Source organism: Ovis aries, chromosome X (genome assembly GCF_016772045.2).
Source record: "Ovis aries strain OAR_USU_Benz2616 breed Rambouillet chromosome X, ARS-UI_Ramb_v3.0, whole genome shotgun sequence".
NCBI classification, from domain to species: Eukaryota; Metazoa; Chordata; class Mammalia; order Artiodactyla; family Bovidae; genus Ovis; species Ovis aries.
Window position 1 is genome coordinate 95728286 of NC_056080.1, and position 25173 is coordinate 95753458.

General features: G+C 39.7%; 1 protein-coding gene across 3 annotated transcripts in view; it reads left to right on the forward strand.

The window, feature by feature from the left end:
* The window catches only part of MCF2 (MCF.2 cell line derived transforming sequence), a 121997-nt gene that overhangs the window by 14332 nt on the left and 82492 nt on the right, over window positions 1-25173 (forward strand). For all 3 annotated transcript variants that reach the window (XM_042241787.2, XM_042241788.2, XM_042241789.2), the window contains exon 2: window positions 23800-23865. In XM_042241787.2, the coding sequence (XP_042097721.1) occupies window positions 23800-23865 (66 nt within the window). The remainder of the gene's footprint in view (window positions 1-23799; window positions 23866-25173) is intronic.

Here is a 25173-nt window from a genome sequence, read left to right on the forward strand (position 1 = left end):
TGCTAATCATCACAGAAATGCAAATCAAAACAACAATGAAGTATCACGTCACTCCTGTCGAAGTGGCTATTGTCAAAAAGACCATGAATAACAAATGTTAGTGAGGATGTGGAGTACTGTGGAAAACAGTATGGAGGTTTCTTGAAAAACTAAAACTTAAAAAAAAAAAAAAAAAAGAATTACCATATGACCTAGCAATTCAACCCCTGGGTGTATATCCAAAGGAAACAAAAATACTGATTAGAAAACGTACATGCACCCTCTGTGTTCATAGCAGCATTATTTATAATAGCTAAGACATGGAAGTAACCTAAGTGTCAACAGATGAATAGATAAAGAATATGTGATACACACACACAGGCACACACACACACACACACACACACACACACTGGAGTATTACTCAGTCATAAAAAATGAATGAAATTTTGCTATTTGCAGCAAAGTGGATGGACCTGAAGGGTATTATGCTAAGTGAAATAAGAGAAAGAAATTGTCTTTGGTTTTTAAGTTATTTATAAGCAGTCAGTTTGGATGTGTGGACATTTTTAATGGATATAGATACATAAATTCAACATGTGTAGATCACCTTCTGTGTGCTAGATACTGTTGGGGTATTTCAGTGAACAAAACACGAAAATCCCTGCCAACAAGGAGCTTATTTCTAAATAAATGGTGAGGAAAACAAAGAATCCATGTATGGTCTTCCCTGGTAGTCCAGTGGCTAAAAGACTCTGCTCTCAATTCAGGGGCTTGGGTTCGATCCCTAATCAGGGAACTAGATCCCTCTTGCTGCAACTAAAAAAAGATCTCACATGCCGCAACAAAGACTTCGTTCAGCCAAATAAATAAGTACATAGTTGTTTTTTTTTTTTTGAAAAGAGCTAACTTAAAAAAAATAGAATCCATGTATATCTAAGCATTTTACCAAATTGTAATCTTCCCCCCTTATGTTAAACTGTGACTTGCGTTTGAATAGGTTTACTTAAAAGTGATTTCATTATAAAATGTGTGATACACACAGGAGTACAGGAAATATAAGATATATAAAATCATGTTGTTATCTTTTTCCTTTCATATAAGACAGGCTTCTACACATTCAAGGCACTGGGTTCTCTGTTCATCAAACCTTCACTTGCACTCCTGTGCCACTGTCAGTGAAGTTGAAGAATTAGCTGCTCAATATGCAGACTGAAGACAAGAAAAACCATAGGAAATTATTTTAAATAATATTTCCCCTACTTAAACTGAAATGGTGTGATTATGTATTCTTATAGTCTTTGATGAGACTGAAAAGTAATGTGTGTATTTGCAGGACATCTTTGTGTTTGTACGTGCCAGCCTGATCACATGATTAGTGATAGCGCAAAAAGCAGCTGCCCTGGTTTTCTTTGCCATTTTGTACGTGTCAGTTTCCAAAAGAGGGTCAGTTTTGCGTCCTTCCGTTAACACTTTACAAGGACCATTGACAGATGTTATGTGTTCTTTTGCATGCCTTATAAGCTAAAGTAAGTCATTGTAATTGGATTTACCATTGCAGATGCTATGTATTTCAAAATTAGATTTTCTGAACCTAAGAAGAGATGAATAGCCATGGAATAGGAGATCTGGCACTTAGTCATATGCCTACATGGATATTGTGAGTTCTGACATTAGTGGGTTGTCTTGTCTTATTTTATAGCTTGTACTTTAAATAGCTGCTTTCGAAAGGCCTGATGTTATAATAAAAATTTTAAAAACAGGCTAATGTTAATATTTACCTGTTACTAAGTCACTGTGTTTAGAATTATCTAGTGGTGGCGGTGACTGTGGTGGTTGGGGACTGTGATTTGATTTTAAGCTCATGTTCCAACCTGTCCCTGATCATTTGCACTGTGGGTACTTGAATGAGTATGATTTAGATGAATAAAGTGATGGCCCTTTGATTTACATGCTTTTTCCCCCCAAAATTTCTCTTGCTAAGAAATAATCTGGAACATTCAAAATTGTGTGATGAAGAGGTTTTTTTTAAACCTGTGCTTTCCGAAGTACTCATGGAAGCTAATTCTCAAAGACATTTATTTCCATGACAGGTAATGTATAGTTTTGAAGATGATGTAGAATTGTATAAAACATATATGAAAAATGTATATAATATATATATATATACTCATAGCCAATTTAAAGAGCCCTACCAGAGTTCTGACATTTAGCAAAGATCTTGTCAATTTTTATGGAGTGTAAATTTTAAAAGGCACATGATCAAGTCGTAAAAGAGCTTTCACAGTGGAGAAGAGTAAATAAAGGCTCTACCCTGCAGTTTTTAACATTTTCTTATCAGTGTGAGCCTCTTCATATTGCCTATCGACTTTACAAGTGATTTTTTTTTAAATTGGAGTATAATTGCTTTACAATGTTGTGTTAGTGTCTGCTATACAACAAAGTGAATAAGATACACACACACACACACACATACACACATACACATTCCCCTTGCTCTTGAGCCTCCCTCCCTACAAGTTATTTGAAAGATGCTAGAATGAACTTTCAAAATCAGTCATTTTAATTGCATACTTATTATTTCCAGTTCTCTGGACTAGATGCATGTGGAGAAACATGTAAACGTTGATGTTGACAAAGTTACAGAAATGAATGGCTCCCCTTCATTTATCTCATCCATGACAGGATGAGGGAGCTCACCACCACTTACTCCCCTCCTTGGAAGCAGGTCAGAGACCATCGACCTTGGTATAATGTTGAGTCATGACTGCAAACTGAACATGCTGAAAATGAATACCAGGAGATATATTCAGCAAAGGTTAGGCCACAAAATGTTTTTTTTTTTTTTTTCTCTCCCATTTTTTAGACACGATCTATTTCATCAGTTTAGTACTCCATGTCGTTTCTCTGTGTGCTCATGCTGTCCTGGGCTCAACGCTATTGTAACACTTAGTACTCTGAGCTGTCACTGCATTCTCCCAGATGACACGCTCCTGAGGCAGGGCCAGTAAGTCACTGATTTTTGTGTGTCCCCCATCGCTGCACAGGGCCTGGCAACAGATGGGAATCTAACAAAAGTTTGTTGAAAGAAGAAATACACAGGTGATGAAAGTGGCTGGTGTCTAAATAAGAAGACACTTAAGTGGTTTTGCAATGTGGATTCCTCATTTGTATCCCCATTTTCTCCTTCCAGCCTCTCATTTCTTCCTTCCCTTTCCTGGCTTCCCTTAGAAATCCACTTCGTACTACTAGGGGTTGGTATAACCCAACGATCTGTACTTTTCTGGATGTGATAGCTTAGGAGTGAATATGATTTGAACTTAATGCCTTTTTACAGGGTGTCAAATTCAGAACCAGACAGACCCATCTCCTGACCCTAAATGTGGTCCTAAAATGAATTGCTTGAGGAAACTGGATCCCAAAGATTATAGGTGGGGAATTTTGAAGTGTGTCCATTTCCATTGGAGATCAGAGAAGCCCAACTAAAAGAATTGTGGACTAATTGGCATGACAGCTGTGGGCTGAGCAAAACTTTCTGAAAGGACAGTCTTATCTTGTTTTTGACATTGGAGGAATTAAGGTGATTGGCAATGGAAAGAATGAGAAGAACATGTGCAATTCCTTAAAAGTTTTTTTTCTGTGAATATTTTTATTTTTTTAAATTTTACTTTATTTTACTTTTACAATACTGTATTGGTTTTGCCATGACTTAAATAATTTTGCCTATGTTACATATAATTAAAAAGCCCCTTTATACTTTGTGCTAAAATAAAATTTTTGTTTAAGCATTGGGTATAAAAGATTATCTTACTGTCCTTGAAATTTGCATTTCACACTTTACAAATGTCTTGGAAGATCTTTTCAAATGTTTATTGACCATTCCTATTTCCTTTTCTGTGAAATGCTTGTTCCTGTTATTTTGTTTTCCATTTTTCTGTCATGTTGTTTGTCTCTTTTTAAAATTGGCTTACAATCTTTTATATATCCTTGATATTACTTGTCACATATGTATTGCAGTGTCTGCTTCTAATTCGTCTTGTCATCACTTTCTTTGTGATGTCTTTTGATGAAAGAAAAATTTACCTTTAGTATAGCCTAAATTATCAGTCTTTTTCTTTAAGCTTTGTGCTTCTTGTGTCCTGTTTAGAAACCTCTATCCTACCCACAGATTATACACATTTTCTCTGATCTGATTCCCGATGCTGTAGGCTTTCAATCTCCATCAATGCATGACTATTAAAACCAGGTTTTAAGTCACCTGTGATTTGGCAGCTGCCCTGGGGCAACTACTATTCTCTGTTGGCTTCTCTCAGGATATTTGCCCTCATAATGGTTTTGGCCTTTGAAGATTTCCTTGTCTTTCCTGCCAACTGAGCAGAAAAATAAATTAGGAATGATTTAATTTTGTTTTTTCCACTATATTTTTATGTTTTGTAGCAGGAAGATTTTTTTAGGATTTTTAGTCCCCCATGAGACCAATAAGGGTAAACTCCTCCCTGTTTTTCAAACTCGAAAGTTCCATTTTTATATTCAAAGATGATACCATCTCAGAGTTTTCCTTGTATACAAAACCCTAGATATGGATAAAGAACCGTGACCTACTCCCCTATTTGCAGATGAACTGAAAGATGGAAGTGGTATTCTGGCCAGGAACAGCTGTGGCTATTTGGGGAGGGGTGGGAATGAAACACTTTGCAGAACCATAATGCTAACCCAGTTATTATCTGCCATTGCCTGAATGCTCACTTGTACAGTAAACCTTTTAAGTTGTAATCTTATTTTTTTCTTTCCTCTATAACAATGGCCAGTGTGTATTGAGTAATTACCATATATTAGACACTATTCCAAGTCTTTGCATATTAAGTCTTTGCTTACTTATTACAACACACAATGAAATAGCTACTGTCATTTTTCTCCATTTTACCAATAAAGGAAATTGAGACACGGAGAGTATAAGCAACTTGTCCTTGGTGATACAGCTTGTAAGTGGGAGAGCTGGAATTGGAATACAGACAGTCTGCCTTTGAAGCATGCAGTCAAAAGTACTGTGCTATATTAACTTTATAAGAAATATTTGTGTGTATGAAAATATCAGAATTTTATATTTCTACATCACCCAAAATAATGAAATATAAGCATTGTGTGAACTTACTGACTGTGTGATGTCATTGTGGTTTACCTTTATGCACAACCTTTAACTTTTGTAAAAAAATCCCTTTATTGTTATTATTATTTTGCTTAGTTGCTTAGTGGTGTCTGACTCTCTGCAATCCCATGGACTGTAGCCCTCCAGTCTCTTCTGTCCATGAAATTCTCCAGGCAAGAATACTGGAGTGGGTTGCCACTTCCTTCTCCAGGGGATCTTCCCCACCCAGGGATCGAACCCAGGTCTCCTGCACTGCAGGCGGATTCTTTACCATCTGAGCCACCAGGGAGGCCCCACAACCTTCATCTTTTTTCCTTAACACACATTTTCAAAAGTTGAACCCACTTCTATTTGTTTTCCCATGTTCAAATTCCTTTGGAAGGAGAGGTAGAAAACAGGCATCCTTTACTCAGATAATTCAGATGAACATTTTTCTTACAAACAGTGATTCTTTCCTTGATTTATTATTTTGTAACAACTTTATTACATATACTTAACATACCATGGGCTTCCCTGGTGGCTCAGCTGGTAAAGAATCTGCATGCAATGCGGGAGACCTGGGTTCCATCCCTGGTTTGGGAAGATCCCCTAGAGAAGGGAACGGCTACCGACTCCGGTAACCTGGCCAGGAGAATTCCATGGACTGTATAGTCCACGGGGTTGCAAAGAGACATGACTAAGTGACTTTCACTTCACTAACATACTATACATGTAATGTACCCATTTAAAATGTTAGATTCAAAGTTTTTAGCACATTCAGATGTGTGTCATCATCACTGAAACCAATGCTGGGGCATTTCATTATTGTTAAAAGAAACCCTATACCCTTTGGCTAGGATCTTCCCAGTTTCCCCATTCCCCAGCCCTAAGCAAGCACTTTAAGAAACCAGGATTTCAAATCTTGAAAGATGATACTGTGAAAGTGCTGCACTCAATATGCCAGCAAATTTGGAAAACTCAGCAGTGGCCACAGGACTGGAAAAGGTCAGTTTTCATTCCAATCCCAAAGAAAGGCAATGCCAAAGAATGCTCAAACTACTGCACAATTGCACTCATCCCACATGCTAGTAAAATAATGCTTAAAATTCTCCAAGCCAGGCTTCAGCAATACGTGAACCATGAATCCAAATGTTCAAGCTGGTTTTAGAAAAGGCAGAAGAACCAGAGATCAAATTGCCAACATCCGCTGGATCATTGAAAAGCAAGAGAGTTCCAGAAAAACATCTATTTCTGCTTTATTGACTTTGCCAAAGCCATTGACTGTGTGGATCACAATAAACTGTGGAAAATTCTGAAAGAGATGGGAATACCAGACCATCTGACCTGCCTCTTGAGAAACTTGTATGCAGGTCAGGAGGCAACAGTTAGAACTGGACATAGAAAAACAGACTGGTTCCAAATAGGAAAAGGAGTACGTCAAGGCTGTATATGGTCACCCTGCTTATTTAACTTCTACGCAGAGTACATCATGAGAAACACTGGGCTGGAAGAAGCACAAACTGGAATCAAGATTGCCAGGAGAAATGTCAATAACCTCAGATATGCAGATGACACCACCCTTCTGGCAGAAAGTGAAGAAGATCTAAAGAGCCTCTTGATGAAAGTGAAAGAGGAGAGTGAAAAAGTTGGCTTAAAGCTCAACATTCAGAAAACTAAGATCATGGCATTTGGTCCCATCACTTCATGGGAAATAGATGGGAAACAGTGGAAACAGTGGCTGACTTTATTTTTTGGGGCTTCAAAATCACTGCAGATGGTGATTGCAGCCATGAGATTAAAAGACGCTTGCTCCGTAGAAGGAAAGTTATGACCAACCTAGACAGCATATTTGGAGAAGGCAATGGCAACCCACTCCAGTGTTCTTGCCTGGAGAATCCCAGGGATGGGGGAGCCTGGTGGGCTGCCCTCTATGGGGTCGCACAGAGTTGGACATGACTGAAGTGACTTAGCAACAACAGCAGCAGCAGCAGACAGCATATTGTAAAGCAGAGACATTACTTTGTCAACAAAGGTCCATCTAGTCAAGCTATGGTTTTTCCAGTGGTCATGTATGGATGTGAGAATTGGACTATAGAGAAAACTGAACACCGAAGAATTGATGCTTTTGAGCTGTGATGTTGGAGAAGACTCTTGAGAGTCCCTTGGACTGCAAAGAGAGCCAACCAGTCCATCCTAAAGGAGATCAGTCCTGGGTGTTCATTGGAGGGACTAATGTTAAAGCTGAAACTCCAATACTTAGGGCACCTGATGTGAAGAGCTGACTCATTTGAGAAGACCCTAGTGCTGGGAAAGATTGAGGGCAGGAGGAGAAGGGGACGACAGAGGATGAGATGGTTGGATGGCATCACCAACTCAATGGACATGGGTTTGGGTGAACTCTGGGAGTTGGTGATGGACGGGGAGGCCTGGCGTGCTGCGGTTCATGGGGTCGCAAAGAGTCAGACATGACTGAGCGACTGAACTGAACTGAAGCAAGCACTAGTCTACTTACTCTTTCTCTCTCTATGCCTATTCAGGATATTTCATAAAATGAAATCTTATAATTTGTGGCTTCTTTCACTTAGCAAAATGTTTTCAAGATCCATCCATGTTGTAGCATGTATCAATCCTTTACTACTCTTTATTGCTGAATAATATTCCATCACATGGATATACCACATTTGTTTACCCATTCTTCAGTTGATAGACATTTCTGTTTCTACTTTTGGTTATTATGAATAATGCTATTGAGATTTCTTGCATGTTTTGTGTAGATGTGTGTTTTCATTTTTTTCAGGTATGTACTTAGAAGTAAAATTGCTAGGTCATATGGTTTAGCTTTTTGAGAAATTACTCAACTGTTTTGCACAGTGGCTGAACCGTTTTACATTCTCCTGAACACTATATAGAGTTTCTGATTTGTCCACATACTTGCTAACTGGGCTTCCCTGGTAGCTTAGCTGGTAAAGAATCCTCCTGCATTGTAGGAGACCCTGGTTCAATCCTGGGTCAGGAAGATCCACTAGAGAAGTGATAGGCTACCCACTCCAGTGTTCTTGGGCTTCCCTGGTGGCTGAGCTGGTAAAGAATCTGCCTGTAATGTGGGAGACCTGGGTTCGATCCCTGGGTTGGGAAGATCCCCTGGAGAAGGGAACAGCTACCCACTCCAGTATTCTGGCCTGGAGAATTCCATGGACTGTATAGTCCATGGGGTTGCAAAGAGTCAGACCCTACTGAGTGACTTTTACTTGCTAATACTTGTTATTGTCCATCTTTTTTCATTATTGCCATTCCCGTGGGAGTGAAGTGTTATCTAATTGTAGTCTTGATATGTATTTCCATAATGAATAAATGATATTGAGCATTTTTGCATGTGCTTATTGGTCAGTTTTATACCTACTTTGAAGATGTGTCTATTCAAATCCACTTTGCCCACTTTTAATTGTATTTGCCTTTTTATTATTGATTACTAAATGTTCTTTATGGTTAGCTTTCTGTGATTGTGGTTTTTGTTCTGGAGGCTGTGAGACTGTAGTTCTTGCCTCTTCTGTCTGCCTGCTGGTGGGTAAGGATAAGAGGCTTGTGCAAGCTTCCTGATGGGAGGGACTGGCTGTGGGAAAAACTGGGTCTTGCTTTGTTGGGCAGGGCCAGGCTCAGTACATCTTCAGTCCATTTTTCTACTAATGGGTGGGGCTGTGCTCCCTCCTGTTAGTTGTTTGGCCTGAGGCAACCCAGTCCTGAGGTCTACAGGCTCTTTTTTGTTGTTCAGTCACTAAGTCATATCCAACTCTGCAACCCCATGGACTGTAGAATGCCAGGCTTCCCTGTCCTTCACTATCTCTTGGAGTTTGCTGAAATTCGTGTCCATTGAGTCATCGATCCCATCCAACCATCTCATCCTGTGTCACTCCCCTCTCCTCCTGCCCTCAGTCTTTCCCAGCATCAGGGTCTTTTCCAATGAGTTGGCTCTTATTATACGGTGACCAGACTATTAGAGCTTTAGCTTCAGCATCAGTCCTTCCAGTGAATATTCAGGGTTGATTTCCTTTAGGATTGACTGGTTTGATCTCCTTGCTGTCCAAGGGACTCTCAAGAGTCTTCTTCAGTACCACAATTCAAAAGCATCAATTCTTCATCACTCAGGCTTCTTTATGGATCAACTCTCAGAAAAACCAAAGCTTTGACTAGATGGACCTTTGTCAGCAAAGTAATATCTCTGCTTTTTAATGTGCTGTCTAGGTTTGTCATAGCTTTTCTTCCAAGGACAAGCGTCTTTTAATTTCGTGGCTGCAGTCATTTTGGAGCCCAAGAAAGTAAAATCTGTCACACTTCCTCTTTTTCTCTACCTGCCGTGAAGTGATGGGACCAGATGCCTTGGTCTTAGTTTTTTGAATGTTGAATTTTAAGCCAGCTTTTTCATTCTCCTCTTTCACCTTCATCAATAGGCTCTTTAGTTCCTCTTTGCTTTCTGTTATTAGGGTGGTTTCATATGCAAATCTGAGGTTGTTGATATTTCTCCTGGCAGTCTTGATTCCAGCTTGTGATTTGTCCAGCCTGGCATTTCACATAATGTACTCTGCATCGATGTTAAATAATATACAGCCTTGATGTACTCCTTCCCCAATTTTGAACCAGTCCATTGTTCCCTGTCCAGTTCTAACTGTTGCTTCTTGACCTGCATACAGATTTCTCAGGAGGCAGGTAATTTGGCCTGGTATCCCCATCTCTTTCAGAATTTTCACAGTTTGTTGTGGTCCACACAGTCAAAGGCTTTAGTGTAATCAGTAAAGCAGAAGTAGATATTTTTCTGGAATTCCCTTGCTTTTTCTATGATCCAGCGGATGTTGGCAGTTTGATCTCTGGTTCCTTTGCCTTTTCTAAATCTAGCTTAACATCTGGAACTTCTCAGTTCACGTACTGTTGAAGCCTAGCTTGAAGGATTTTGAGCATTACCTTGCTAGCATGTGAAATGAGTGCAGTTGTACAGTAATTTGAACATTCTTTGGCATTCCCCTTTTTTTGGGATTGAAAGGAAAACTGATCTTTTCCCAGTCCTGTGGCCATTGCTGAGTTTTCCAAATTTGTTGGCATATTGAGTGCAGCACTTTAACAGCATCATCTTTTCAGATTTTAAGTAGCTCAGCTACTTAAAATACTATAATAATAAAATACTATAATAATATACTGTACTCTTGCTGAATTTGCTTATTAATACTAAAATGCTTTATTGTCTTTGTGTCTCTGTGTGTGAATTCCTTATTATTTTCTACATTCAAGTCATTTGCAAATAGAGATAGTTTTACTTTTTCCTTTGGGGAAGTGACTGTGTGTTGGGTATCACCAAGACCACTCCAGGTTTACTCACTTTCTAGGCAGAATCACAGGACTCAAGCTTATTGTTGTGCTCCTAGCTGGTGTTTATTACAACAAACAGATACAAAGCAAAATAAGCAAGAGGAAAGGCACACAATATAAAGTCTAGAGAAAACCAGGCACAAGCTTTCAAGGGTTCTCTTCCAAGTGGAGCCACAAAGAATGTGCTTAAATAGTTCCCCCAGCAACAAGTTGTGACACACATGAAATGTTGCCAATCAGGGACTCTTAGAGGCTTCTTGCAGGGTTGATAGCGGTGGGTAGTCACATAGGCACTCTATCACTGCTGCTGCTGCTATTGCTGCTAAGTCGCTTCAGTCGTGTCTGATTCTGTGCGACCCCATAGACGACAGCCTACCAGGCTCCCCCGTCCCTGGGATTCTCCAGGCAAGAACACTGGAGTGGGTTGCCATTTCCTTCTCCAATGCATGAAAGTGAAAAGGGAAAGTGAAGTCGCTCAGTCGTGTCTGACCCTCAGCGACCCCATGGACTGCAGCCTTCCAGGCTCCTCTGTCCATGGGATTTTCCAGGCAAGAGTACTGGAGACTCTATCACTAGCAGATACCAATGTTTCCTTGCTCCCTAAAGGAAAGCAGGTGTTTAGCATAATCCACATTGTTTACTTCCTGAGTCAAAGTTCCCAGATTCCAGCCAAAGGCTTACTTTGCAATTCGGCCTTTCTAAGGATAAGCAGTGGAGGCCTGCTATGTTAACTCTTTCTGTACTGACTTCTAATGCTACAGGGATTCTTTTTTTTTCCCAGAAAGTTTTAAAAAATTGTTTTAAAAATTTGATACAGGTTTTCTATTTACATCTATTACAAAATACTGGATATATTCTCCATGTTGTACAGTACATCCTTGAGCCTATCCTACACCCAATAGTTTGTACCTCCGACTTCCCCACCCCTGTATTGCCCCTCTTCCCCATAGCCACTAGTTTCTTCTCAAAGTCTGTATTTCTGCTTCTTTTTTGTTTTAGACACTACTTCATTGTATTTTTTAATTTTTAATTTTTTCTTGTATTTTCTAGATTCCACGTATAAGTGATATCATATAACATATGTCTTTGTCTCACTTATTTCACTTAGCATTACCCTCCAAGTCTATCCATGTTGCTGCAAATGGCAAAAATCTCATTTTTTAATGGATGAGTAATATTTCATTATATATATATATATATATATATATATATATATATGCTCCTAAGTCACTTCAGTCGTGTCCGACTCTGTGTGACCCCATAGACGGCAGCCCACCAGTCTCCCCTGTCCCTGAGATTCTCCAGGCAAGAACACTGGAGTGGGTTGCCATTTCCTTCTCCAATGCATGAAAGTGAAAAGTGAAAGGGAAGTCACTCAGTCGTGTCTGACTCTTCGTGACCCCATGAACTGCAGCCTACCAGGCTCCTCCATCCATGGGATTTTCCAGGCAAGAACACTGGAGTGGGGTGCCATTGCCTTCTCCGATATATATATGTATATATATACATACACACACACACACACACACACACACACACAAATCGCATCTTCTTTATCCATTCATCTGTTGATGGACATTTAGGTTGCTTCCATACCTTGGCAATTGTAAATAAGGCTGCTATGATCTTTGGGGCTTCCAAGGTGGTGCTAGTGGTAAAGAACCCACCTGCCAATACAGGAAACATAAGAGACTTGGGTTTGATCCCTGGATCGGGAAGATCCCCTGGAGGAGGAAATGGCAACCCACTTCAGTATTCTTCCTGGAGAATTCCATGGACAGAGGAGCCTAGTGGACTATGGTCCGTAGGGTCACAAAGAATCAGGCACAACTGAAGTGACTTAACACATACACATGAACATTGGGGTACATGTATGTTTTCTAATTAGTGTTTTAGTTTCTTTTGGATATATACCTTGGAGTGGAATTGCTGGGTCACATGGTAGTCCTTTTTTTTTTTTTAAATTTTCAATTTTTGAGAAACCTCCATACAGTTTTCCACAGTGGCTGCACCAATTTACCTTCTTACCAACAGTGCACGAGGGTTCTCATTTTTCCACATCCTCACTAACATTTGTTATTTGTGTTCTTTTTGATTATGGCCATTTTGACAGGTGTAGGTGGTATCTCATTGTGGTTTTGTTTTGCATTTTACAGGATTCCATTTTGAAATTATGAAAATGTTCTGGAGTTAAACAGAGGTGATGACACAATGGGGGAAAGCGAGCGTGGGATGAACTGAGAGAGTAGCATTGACATATAGACACTACCGTATGTGACACAGACAGCTGGTGGGAAGTGCTGTACAGCACAGGGAGCTCAGCCTGGTGCTCTGTGATGACACAGGGTGGTGGGAAGGGGCTGGGCTAGCAGGGAGGCTCAAGAGGGAAGTGATATATGTATACTTATAAGTGATTCATGTTGTACAGCAGAAACCATCACAGCATTTTAAAGCAATTGTTCTCCAATTAAAAAAATAAAAATAGCAGTGATGGTTTCAAAAATTTTTAAATATACTAAAATATACCAAATTGTACATTTTAAAAGGATGAGTTTTCGATATGTGAATTATAGTTCAATAAATATGAATAACTATATAATTAAAAAGTGATTCTTTTCAGGCTCATAGGGAATATTAACCATGATATACCACCTTAACACATTTAAAAGAGTGTAAATCAAACGATGGCTGTTCTTAGACCACAGTGGAATTAAACTAGAAACCAATATCAGAAAGATAACTGGAAAATTCTAAAATACATGGATATTAAGCAACATACCTCTAAATAACACATGGGTCAATGAAGAAATCGCAAAGCAATTTTAGAAAAATACTTTCAATTAAATGAAAATGAAAACACAACTTATCAAAAAAGGAAAATAGAATGGATAAATAAAAAGTGGTACAGCCAGGGAATGGAATATTATTCAGTGCTAAAAAGAAATTAGCTAGCAAGCCATGAAAAGACATAGAGGAACCTAAAATGCATATTGCTAAGTGAAAGAAACCAATCCGAAAGGGCTATATACTGTATGATTCCATCAATAAGACATTCTGTAAAAGGCAAAACTATGTAGACAGTTTAAAAAACCCAGTGATTACCATGGGTTGTGTGTGGGAAAGATGAATAGGTGGAACACAGAGGAATTTTAGGGCAGTGAAAATACTCTGCATGATACCATAATGATGGATACATGTCATTATACTTTTGTCCAAACCTATAGAATTTACATCACCAAAAGTGAACCCTAATGTAAACTATGGACTCTGGGTGACAATGATGTGTCAGTGAATGTTCATCAGTTGTAATAAATGTACTTTTCTGATGAGTGATGTTGATTACGGGGCTATGCATATGTAGGGGCAGGGCGTATATAGGAGATTGCTGTACTTACCCTTCAATTATGCTGTTAACCTTAAAACTGCTCTTAAAAAAGTGAACATGATCATTACCCCAAAAAAGTGAAAAATATACCAAAAAAATTTTTATGGCCCAGAGGAAAAACCCTGTTAACATTGAAGTTTTTTAGTTTTTTGTTGTTGTTGTTGTTAATTATATATTTGACATCATACTGGATAAACAGTTTTGTTAAAAATTGCAGATATAGTTGATTTACAATGTTCTGTTAGTTTCTGGTGTAAGGCAAAGTGATTCAGATATACAAATATATACATACTCTTTTTCATATTCTTTTCTATTGTAGTTATCACAAGATATTAAATGTAGTTCCCTGTACTATACAGTGGGTCCTTGTTTTTATATTTTTTTATAGATTCTTTTTAAAAAATTGATTAATTTTTTTATTTTTTGGCTGTACTTCGTTTTCATTACTGTGTGTGAGCTTTCTCTAATCTCGTCCAGTGGGGGCTATTCTCTAGTTGGCCGTATGCAGACTTCTCATTTTGGTGGCTTCACTGTTTGCAGAGCACGGTCTCTAGGTGCATGGGCTCAGTAGTCACGGTGAACAGGCTTAGTTGCCCTGCAGCATGTGAGATCTTCTCAGACCAAGTCAAAGTCATGTCTCCTGCATTGGCAGGCAGATTCTTAACCACTGGACCACCAGGGAAGCCCCCCCACCTTTTTTTAAAAATCTAGTTTATATATAGTAGTTTGTGTCCAAACTCCCAATCCAGCCCTCCCCCATCCCCCTTGGCAACCACAAGTCTGTTCCTGTTTTATAAATAAGTTCATTTGTATTTTTTTTTCAGATTACACATATAAGTGACAACATATGATACTTGTCTTTTTCTGTCTGGCAAACCTCACTCAGTATGATAATCTCTAGGTCCATCCATGTTGCTGCTAATGGCATGATTTCATTCCTTTTTTTGTGGCTGAGTAATATTCCATTGTGTGTGTGTATTTATATATGTGTATGTATGTATATATATATATATATATATATATATATATATATCCTGCAACATCACAGCCTGCATATGACATTATACACCCTGTGTGCATACATGCTAAGTCACTTCAGTCATGTCTGACTCTGTGCGACCCTATGGACTATAGCCCACCAGACTCCTCTGTCCATGGTATTCTCCAGGCAGAAATACTGGAATGGGTTGCCATGCCTTCCTCCAGGGATCTTCCTGATCCAGGGATCGAACCTGCGTCTCTTTTGTCTCCTGGATTTGCAGGCAGGTTCTTTACCTCTAGTACCACCTGGGAAGCCCATCTTGGACTATATGACATCTAAAATGACAATTGTGAAATCTAATGATGTATACATGTCTATAGCAGCTACAAAGAGTTTTGGAATTAATTTTTTAAATTTTATTTCTTCATTTTATTATTTATTTATTTTTGGCTGTGCTGGGTCTTTGTTACTTTGCATGGGCTTTTTCTAGGTGGGGTGAGGGGGTCTGTTCTCTTTAGTTGCCATGCACGGGCTTCTCATTGTGGTGGCTTCTCTTGTGGAACACAGGCTCTAGAGCGCAGGCTCAATAGTTGTGGTCCACTTGCCTCACAGCATGTGGAATCTTCCAGAGATCAAAGCCATGTCCCTTCCATCGGCAGGTGGATTCTTATCCACTGCGCCACCAGGGAAGTCTGGGAATTAATTTTTTAAATTTCCTGTTTTTCTTTTTACGACTTTAATTGATTTGTTCCAAGGTCCTTACGATTGGGTTTGGGGTAGAAGAATGAAAAAGAGTCAAATGTGAGATTTCAAAATGTTAACTTTTGGAAAAAAAAAATGGGCATCTTAGTACTCAGGCCAAGTTTTCTTTGGAGTTTATACTACAGGAGAGAGGGCCTTGGACTTCCCTTTCCCTTTTCCTTCCTGCACATTTTGTTTCACAAGCGCTTATCAACAACCTGAGTCTTGGGGCATCTTGAAGTTATATCCAGAGTTGGTAGTTGACTCTAGACTCTGCCAGTTTCTCCAGCCCCACCACTGTGTTGTAGGTGTTGCCTGCTTGGAAAATACCTTTGTGCTAAGGCAGAGATCTTGGATCAGAGGCATTCCAGAAGCTTGCTCTCCACTGGAGGCTTGGAAAAGTTCTCCACTTTTTATTTCCAGTCTTGCTGTCTGGCTTTAGTTAGATTATCCCATTATCTGAACTCAACCCATATCAAGACATATACAGTCCCTGATGCCTTCACCTACTCCTGCGTTGGTGCCTCATTTCTATGTCATTTTTTATTCCCCTGTCTGTGTATTTGAATCCCACCCAGTTTTCCAGGCTCAGGTCAGATGTCACCTCATCTATGAAATCCTCCTTTTTCTTTTTTTCCCTTCCTTTTTCTTAATCTCTTAATCTCAATGCAATAATTTCTCCCCTTCCTTTACTCTATATTGTGCATATCTATTATAGCACATACTGTACTACATATTATGGTCAGTTGTTTAAATGTATCTTCTGTTAATTTTTAAGCTTGTGGTGAGACACTCTTTCATATTCCAGTGGGCCACAGCACCTAGCAAGAGGAACAAATAAAAGCCCAATAGATGTTTGGTGAGTTGAATAAAATAGATTGGAGGATGTTGGGAGCAGAGGGGTTTAGCAAGAATCTTGGTTTTCCTTTGTTAGTGCAGGATTATGTGAGTCTTTTATACTGTACCTTTATGACAGAACAAAGTACTGCATAGTTTGTTCTACTATAGTCTAATGGGAATTCATTTTGTGATGGTTTCAGAATTACCCTTTTATTTGTTCCACCTTTTAAAGCATAACACTTGTCAAGAGAGCACTTGAATTTGTTGCATGTTCAAAGTCATTACTGTTTACAGATGGTATAGTATATCTGATGTTCATATTGAAAGGGAAGAATTACACACATAGACTCCCATCTGCCTTGCCATGGAATTTAGGACTCAAAACAAAACCAAGTTTTATTTGAGTCGTGAACATCAGCAATAGTGAACCTTCAAAAAGAATTTCAGTCTGTAAGAATAATGGCATTTCTGGCAAAAGATTGTGTTATAAACATTCTTGATATGGTTTGGGATGAAACTCTTCCTGGAAGAAAATATGAGGTTAATAAACCATATCTAGTTAGTAATTTGCATTTGAGCTGATTGTATTCTTCTGCCTGTCTGAAGGTTAGGGAACCAAATGGATGACACTGTGAAAACTTCTGCATCTTCTACTAGGGTCTGAACAGTGCCTGTGCCTAGCAATTGTTCTGTGTGAATTTCTTAAATAAATAAGTGCATGAATGGGAGCCTCTCTGAGCCTGTTACTTCATCTGTAAGGTCAGGGTTTTAATATCCATCTTGGAGGATTGTTGTAAGATCAGAGAAAATGCATACAAAGTACTTTATGCATACTTGGCAAGTACTGTGTATTAGTCCCTCAGTTATGTTAGGCACTTTGCGACCCTATTGACTGTAACCTGTCAGGTTTCCTCTGTCCATGTGGTTCCTGGTGTCTCAGATGATAAAAGAATCTGCCTGTCAAGCAGGAGACGTGGGTTTGATCCCTGGATTGGGAAGATCCTCCGGAGAAGGAAATAGCAAGCCATTCCAGTATTCTTGCCTGAGAAATCTCATGAAACCTGGCAAGTACTAGGTGCTCAGTAAATAGCTACTTTTAATCATTCACAGCACTTTTCCCCTCTGTTTTCATATTGGTGGTGGCAAAGAGATTATAACTTTCTGGTTGACATTTCCTTTATTTCCTTTTCTATTTTAATTTGTTTCCCGTTTTAAAACATTTTTTATTAAGTATATTTGCTTTACAATGTTATGTTACTTTCTGCTATACAGCAAAGTAAATCAGCTATCAGTCAGTTCAGTCACTCAGTCGTGTCCGACTCTTTGTGACCCCATGGACTGCAGCATTCCAGGCTTCCCTGTCCATCACCAACTCCCAGAGGTTGCTCAAACTTATGTCCATTGAGTTGGTGATGCCATCCAACCTTCTCATCTTCTGTCGTCCCCTTCTCCTCCAGCCTTCAATCTTTCCCAGCATCAGGGTCTTTTCAAATGAGTTGGTTCTTCGCATCAGGTGGCCAAAGTATTGGAGTTTCAGCTTCAGTATCAGTCCTTCCAATGAATATTCATGACTGATTTCCTTTAGGATTGACTGGTTTGATTTACTTGCAATCCTAGGGACTCTCAAGAGTCTTCTCCAGCACCACAGTTCAAAAGCATCAATTCTTTGGCACTCAGCTTTCTTTATAGTCCAACTCTCACATCCATACATGACTACTAGACATATATGCCCTCTCTTTTGGATCTTATTTTTCAGAAAAGATCAAAGCAGAGGTATTTGCTGTTTTAAGCAGTTAATATTTGCCCTGGTTCTCTGGTGCTTGGACAGAATGGCATATTATGCAGCATGGTTCAGAACTCATATTCTTCTATGGGATAGGAACAGAAACCCTGCTGCTGCTGCTAAGTCACTTCAATAGTGTCTGACTCTGTGCAACCCATAGATGGCAGCCCACCAGGCTCCCCCGTCCCTGGGATTCTCCAGGCAAGAACACTGGAGTGGGTTGCCATTTTTTTCTCCAATGCATGGAAGTGAAAAGTGAAAGTGACATCGCTCAGTCGTGTCCGACTCTTAGCGACCCCATGGACTGCAGCCCATCAGGCTCCTCCATCCATGGGATTTTCCAGGCAAGAGTACTGGAGTGGGGTGCCGTTGCCTTCTCTGACAGAACCCCCAGGGAAGGGATAAATATAAATGTACATGAGAACATGTCACTAGGAAGTAAAGCTCAACAGCTGGAATTATTGCTGTTATACACCAGAATCTGGAGTAAAAATGCTTTCTATCAAATGAGAATGCTTGTAGATATCAAATAAACCATTATTTTTCCTATAAGAGTCATTAATAAACTCAGAATTTAAATGCCTTGGAATAGCAGCACATATTCAGTTCATGGAGGCATAGACTCTTGGAGAAGTAGGACATGAAAGATCATTTACTCAAATCCACGTACATGCTCCACTATTCTCTCTAGTCTCCTTTCTACAGAGTTGCTTGGCCTTTGTTTCAATGCTCTTAGTGATGGGAAAGGGCTTCTCTAGCTACAATGGCAGTCATTTCGTCTATAGAGCATTCTGACTTCTAAAACAAGTGCTTCTTTACATGGAGTCAGTGTAGCTCTCTGTTGCTTTCTGTTTGTCTTCTCTTTTACTCTGAAGGGAAAAAACTAACCAACTAACCAACCAACCAAACCACTATCCAACCAACCAACCAAAGAAGTACCTGAACGAATAGGTTTGGGAAACACTGCATACACAGCCCAAGGAGGAGTTGCATGCAGTGTGTCTGTGTTTCCTGGGGAATGTTACAGTATGCTTAAACCCCAGTAGTTCACAAAATTTTTTGATTGTAAATCTTTACTGTTACCCAGAACATCTAGCCACAGTTTAGAATAGAATCTGGCACTTAGTAGGTGCTCAAGAAATATTTGTTTTTAAAAAACAAATGGTCCAAAGTAAATCTTTAAAAACTATAAAGGGCACCCTGTATTAAGGTGACAAGTGTTTTTTTTTTTTTTTTCTTCCCCTGCTAGTGACACCACCGAAATGAATCAACTAATTGGATGGGTTTACCTTCCTCCTCTGCAAACCATCCTAAATATATTATTTATTTCCACACCTTTTAGGACTTCTAAAATTCTTCATATTTGAATTCTGAGCTTGTATTCTCATTTGCACAACTACCTTTTATATTATAAAAGAAATATTAGAGATTGAGTTTGCATTTGATAGCCAATTCAATAAAAGTTTGCTCTTTTTACTTCCTGATCAAATGTATGGAATGAACAAGTTGACAAGCACTCTCTTTGTCTTGTCTTCAATATGTCCTTAATTGTGTTTGATTGTGCAGTTATGTGGTTCTTCAGCAGAGCTTGTCAGTGAAGAGTGTTCCATCAGGGTGTTTTTGAGGGTGTTCATCAAATTACCTGTTGAGTTAAAGTGAAGTGAAGTCGCCCAGTCGTGTCTGACTCTTTGAGACCCCGTGGACTATAGCCTGCCAGGTGCCTCCATCCATGGAATTTTCCAGGCAAGAGTACTGGAGTGGGTTGCCATTTCCTTCTCCAGGGGATCTTCCTGACCCAGGGATTGAACCCATGTCTCCTGCACTGCAGGCAGACGCTTTACTGTCTGAGCCACCAGGGAAGCCTGTTGAGTAAGTGCCCTTTTAAAAAAAGGTTTTTTATTGGAGTGTAGTTGCTTTGCAATGTTGTGTTGGTTTCTACTATACAGCAAAGTGAATCAGCTATAAGTAAATATGCATCCCCTCTATTTTAGATATCCTTCCCACTTAGGTCACCACAGAGCATTGAGTAGAGTTCCCTGAGCTATACAGTAGGTTCTCATTAATTATCTTTTTTATACACGTGCTGCTGTGCTAAGTAGCTTCGGTTGTGTCTGACTCTTTGCGACCCCATGGACTGTAGCCCTCCAGGCTCCTCTGTCCATGGCATTCTCCAGGCAAGAATACTGGAGTGGGTTGCCACGCCCTCCTCCAGGATTTTATACATAGTAGTGTATATATTGGAGAAGGCACTAGCACTCCACTCCAGTACTCTTGCCTAGAAAATCCCATGGATGGAGGAGCCTGGTGGGCTGCCGTCTGTGGGGTCGCACAGAGTCGGACACGACTGAAGCGACTTAGCAGCAGCAGCAGCAGTGTGTATATGTCAATCCAAATCTCCCAATTTATCGCGTTAGTGCTTTTTTGTTTTGTTTTCCCAACCAGTCCTTTTGGGGTTTCACAACTAGTCCAAAGTAAGGAGACTGCACGCCTTTCATTTTTGAGCAATTGAATTTTCCACATGGGGCAGCTCTGCAAGTTTTATATCAAATATAAATCTGGTCAACAAGAAACACTCTGTGATGTGGATTTGATCCAGCTTTAGTGACTTAGGCTTTTTATTTCTCATGCTCTCGAGTAAAAGAGTTTAAAGGGTCATCAAGAACATCCTAAACCATATCTGTTCTCATTTTTACATTTCTGAGGGAAATCTGTGTGGAAATTCAAGAGGTTAGATACAAAGTTGGGTTTAACTCAGTGTTGGCTTTCTCTGAATTCTGTTTCTTTGTTCTTAGCAACAAGGCCACCGCGTCTTTTTTGGCTGCTCAGTGATAACCCCGTGGCTTCTGTTTCCTTTTCCTGCTATGTCCTCTCCCTTCACCCTGTTTTCAACCGAGAATGTGATCTTTCCCTAAAATGTTGGGTTTGGCCAAAAATCTCTTTGGGTTTTTCTGTAAGATGCCATGGAAAAACCCAAACAAACTTTTTGACCAACCCAATAGTACCATCTTCTCTTTTAACCATTTTTTTTTATTGAGGTGTAGTTGATTAATAATATAAGTTTCAGGTGAAAAATATAGTGATTCACAAATTTTAAAGGTTATACTGCATTTAAAGTTATTATAAAATACTGGCTGCATTTCCTGTGCTGATTATTTATTATACACATACTGGTTTTTACCTCTTAATCCCCTCCCCCTGTGTTGCCCCTCCCCCTTCCTCCTCCCCACTGGTAACAACTAGTTTGTTCTCTATCCCTGTGAGTCTGTTTCTTTTAACCATTATTTTGTTCTTTTGTGTTGGTGTTGAAATGTGATTTTGTCAGCACAGTTGTGGAAGACATTTTATGATAGAAACATCAGGGTGTTTTCCTTTTGTCTCTGGATTTTACTTGTTGTTGGATCTCAGGATGTCTGGGGCCTTGGAGCACTTGTTGTATTGCCTGTGGTGGCTAATGGGTGAGAAGTGGAGGTGACTTGCCCCAGACCCTAGAGCCGCTCAGTGGCCAAGCCAGCATCAGGTCCAGTCCTCCCACTCCCAGCCCTCAGCCTTTTATTTTATGGCCTGATGCTTCTCTTACTACATGAATGGATTTTTAAAAAATGTAGAATAAATAGACATAGTTTCTGTAACTATGTGACAGCCTGAATGGTATGGGAGGAATCAGGTTGCAGATATTAGTGTTTCCAGATCTGCCACCTGACATCAAATTTATCCATTTATCTTGATAGTTATTTCTACTGATCAGAGCAGGGAGGAAATTGGGTCTTATTATGTAGGAATATTTTAATGCCTAATCAGTTCAGTTCAGTTCAGTCTCTCAGTCATGTCCGACTCTTTGCGACCCCATGAATCGCAGCACTCCAGGCCTCCCTGTCCATCACCATCTCCCGGAGTTCACCCAAACCCATGTCCATTGAGTCGGCGATGCCATCCAGCCATCCCATCCTCTGTCGTCCCCTTCTCCTCCTGCCCCCAATCCCTCCCAGCATCAGAGTCTTTTCCAATGAGTCAACTCTCATCTAAATGATAGAACATTGCCACTTGTGCAGGCCTTTGAGAGCAGAGAAAGTTCTAGTCCTCTTGCACTATCTCCCATCTCATCCTTCATTGGAAGGACTGATGCTGAAGCTGAAGCTCCAATACTTTGGCCACCTGATGTGAAGAACTGACTCCTTGGGAAAGACCCTGATGCTGGGAAAGACTGAAGGCAGGAGGAGAAAGGACGACAGAGGATGAGATGGTTGGATGGCATCACTGACTCGATGGACATGAGTTTAAGCAAGCTCCGGGAGTTGGTGATGGACAGGGAAGCCTGGCGTGCTGCAGTCCATGGGGTCACAAAGATTCAGACATGACTGAGCAACTGAACTGATCTTATGAAAATAAATTAGTCAATGCATTTCTTTATGTTTCAAATTTTGTATGTGTGTGTGTGGCTCTGTAACAGAGCCCATGTTCCATTTTCCAGTGTGGGTCATTTGAGAATCTGTGTGTGCAATGCCCTTGAGCAGGATGGGCCTGGATACAAGCCCTCCATATGCTATGATCTGAAGAGCATCAAGAAGGGGAATGTGTCATCAGCCTGACACCACTGGAGACCAGGTCTTTGAAGGCCCTCTGTATCAGTGGGCAAGGGGGAAAACATGGCTTCTCTGAGAAATGTGGAACCACAGGCATTAAAACCAATGATCCAGAATAGCTGAGTTTGATGGCCCGTTTTCTTTGAAAAAGTTATCCTGGCTCATGGACCAGAGGTAGGTAGTGGACTTTGATCTAGGGCCCCTGTGGAGTTCACTAGAATTGAACATTACAAATTAGCACTTAAGATCTGGGACAACTAAAATATATTGAAGATCACATGGATGTGTCCCCTTCTAATGGTCAAAGATGAGTTAATAGGGTGCTGTTCAAGAAACATTGACTCTTATGCCAGTTATTTTGCATTTGGTTGGCACAGCACCCTGTGAGGTATATATTATTATGGCCAGTTTACAGGTAAGGAAACTTGAGACTCTGAGAGGCTAAGTAACTTGTACATGTTTTTATAGCCAGTATATGCAGCAAGCTGGGATTGGAATTCAGGTCTCTTGGACTTAAAAGCTGTATGTTTAACCACTGCTTTATACTCGATCTCTGACACTTCCTGACCTGTAAGATGGGATAATAATAGCTTTCGCCAGGGTTTTTTAAGGATCCAATGCAATAAAGGACCCAAAAAATGCTTTGTAATCACTAATAAAGCTTTGCAGAGAGAAGAGGAAGACACTATGCTACAGTGTCTCTTTGTGACTGTCTACCCTTTAGATAAGTCCGGATGTCCTAGAGTTTGGACTTTTGACCCTGGCTTTTTGGTCACTGAGAGTAGTCCCAGGCATAGATTCTGAGAATGAGGACAACTGGTCTTATTTATACAGTGACACTGTCCAGAGTGTGATTTCCTTCTTAGGTGGCTGAGAGGAGTAAAGAGAAGAAGGTTGGCCTTGCATCTGTGGATGCAGATCTTCGGGACCCCCAGAGTTCTTTCCTGCATGCTAAGAAATCCCCTGTGTGTTTCCGGCTGTTCTCTAATGTGCCTATTGTTTCTCTCCCTTTCTCGTTTGTCACGGAAGACGAAGTGCTTCTCTGTGTAAAGGACGTCAGCCACTTCTTAATGCAAGACATCGCCTTCCTGTCTGGTAAGCAGACATTTTCATATATTCAGATCAGATAAATGTTTGAATCCATTAGCAAAGTTAATTTGGTCCTTCTTATAGGTGGTTATATAATTTTTATATTTCAGTAAACTACATGCATTGTGCATGTAGTTGCTAAAGAAATGGACATTTAGAGAATAACTAGAGGTTCTAAATATGTTTAGATAAGTGATTAAAACCAGGCTTATCAGCCTTGTACCCTGGACATTCGGGATCCATCTCCTAGGTGGGTGCAGGCTGAGTGAGAGGGCAGCCACAGACTTCTCTGAAGTTTTCCCTACCACCATAGCTCTGATGACTTAAATGTTCATTAAAAATGCTGTGAGTCACCCTAATTACGCAGCATACACATGATAAAAAGTTGACTTTTCTAAAATGTATATGCATTTGTATATTATTTCTAAAACTTGTGAATAATGTATTATGAAATACATATAACATAAAATTTACCTTCTCAGCTATTTTTAAGTGTATAGTTCAGTGGTATTAAATACATTCACATTGTTATATAGCCATCCATCCACCATCCATTTCCAGAACTCTTCTTGTCTTGTAAAACTGAAACTCTCTACTGGTTAAAAAATAACCCTTCTTTCCCCCCTCCCTTTAACACCTGGCAATTACCATTATATTGATACTTTCTGTATCTTCATATTTGACTATTCTTGGTGCCTCATATGAGTGGACTCATGCTATATTTGTCTTTTTGTGACTAGCTTTTTTTATTTCGCATAATGTCCTCCAGGTCTTTCTATGTTGTAGCATATATCAGAATTTCCTTCCTTTTTTAAGGCTGAAGAATATGCCATTGTATGATGAGTTAATTTGTTTATCCATTCATCCATTGGTGGACATTTGGGTTGCTTGCACCTTTTGGCTCTTGTAAATAAAGCTGCTCAATAGTATTACATATTTTTAGAGATACAGCAATAGGAAACCACCCCTCTTATTTTAATCCGGTCAGATATCTAGGGGAAACTTTGCTTAAAGACAAGCAAATTCCTTTCAGGTGTTAGAGTAACTTGAACTATGCCATTAAACATTATATTTATTGTATTAAATGGATAAGAACAGTTTACAAGCATATGTGTTGTTTGTATGAAAATCCTTCTTAGGTGTTGAGAGTACAAGAGACCATCTTATTCTTTTTAAGTAGTTAAATTATTTCTCCTAAAATGATACCTACATTCTTGGTTTACCAAATGAGCATTTACTTTATAGATGATCCTAATTGGACACTTCAATCTGGCTTCTGCTTTAATGATTAGAATTAGCAGTAATTGTGAATTA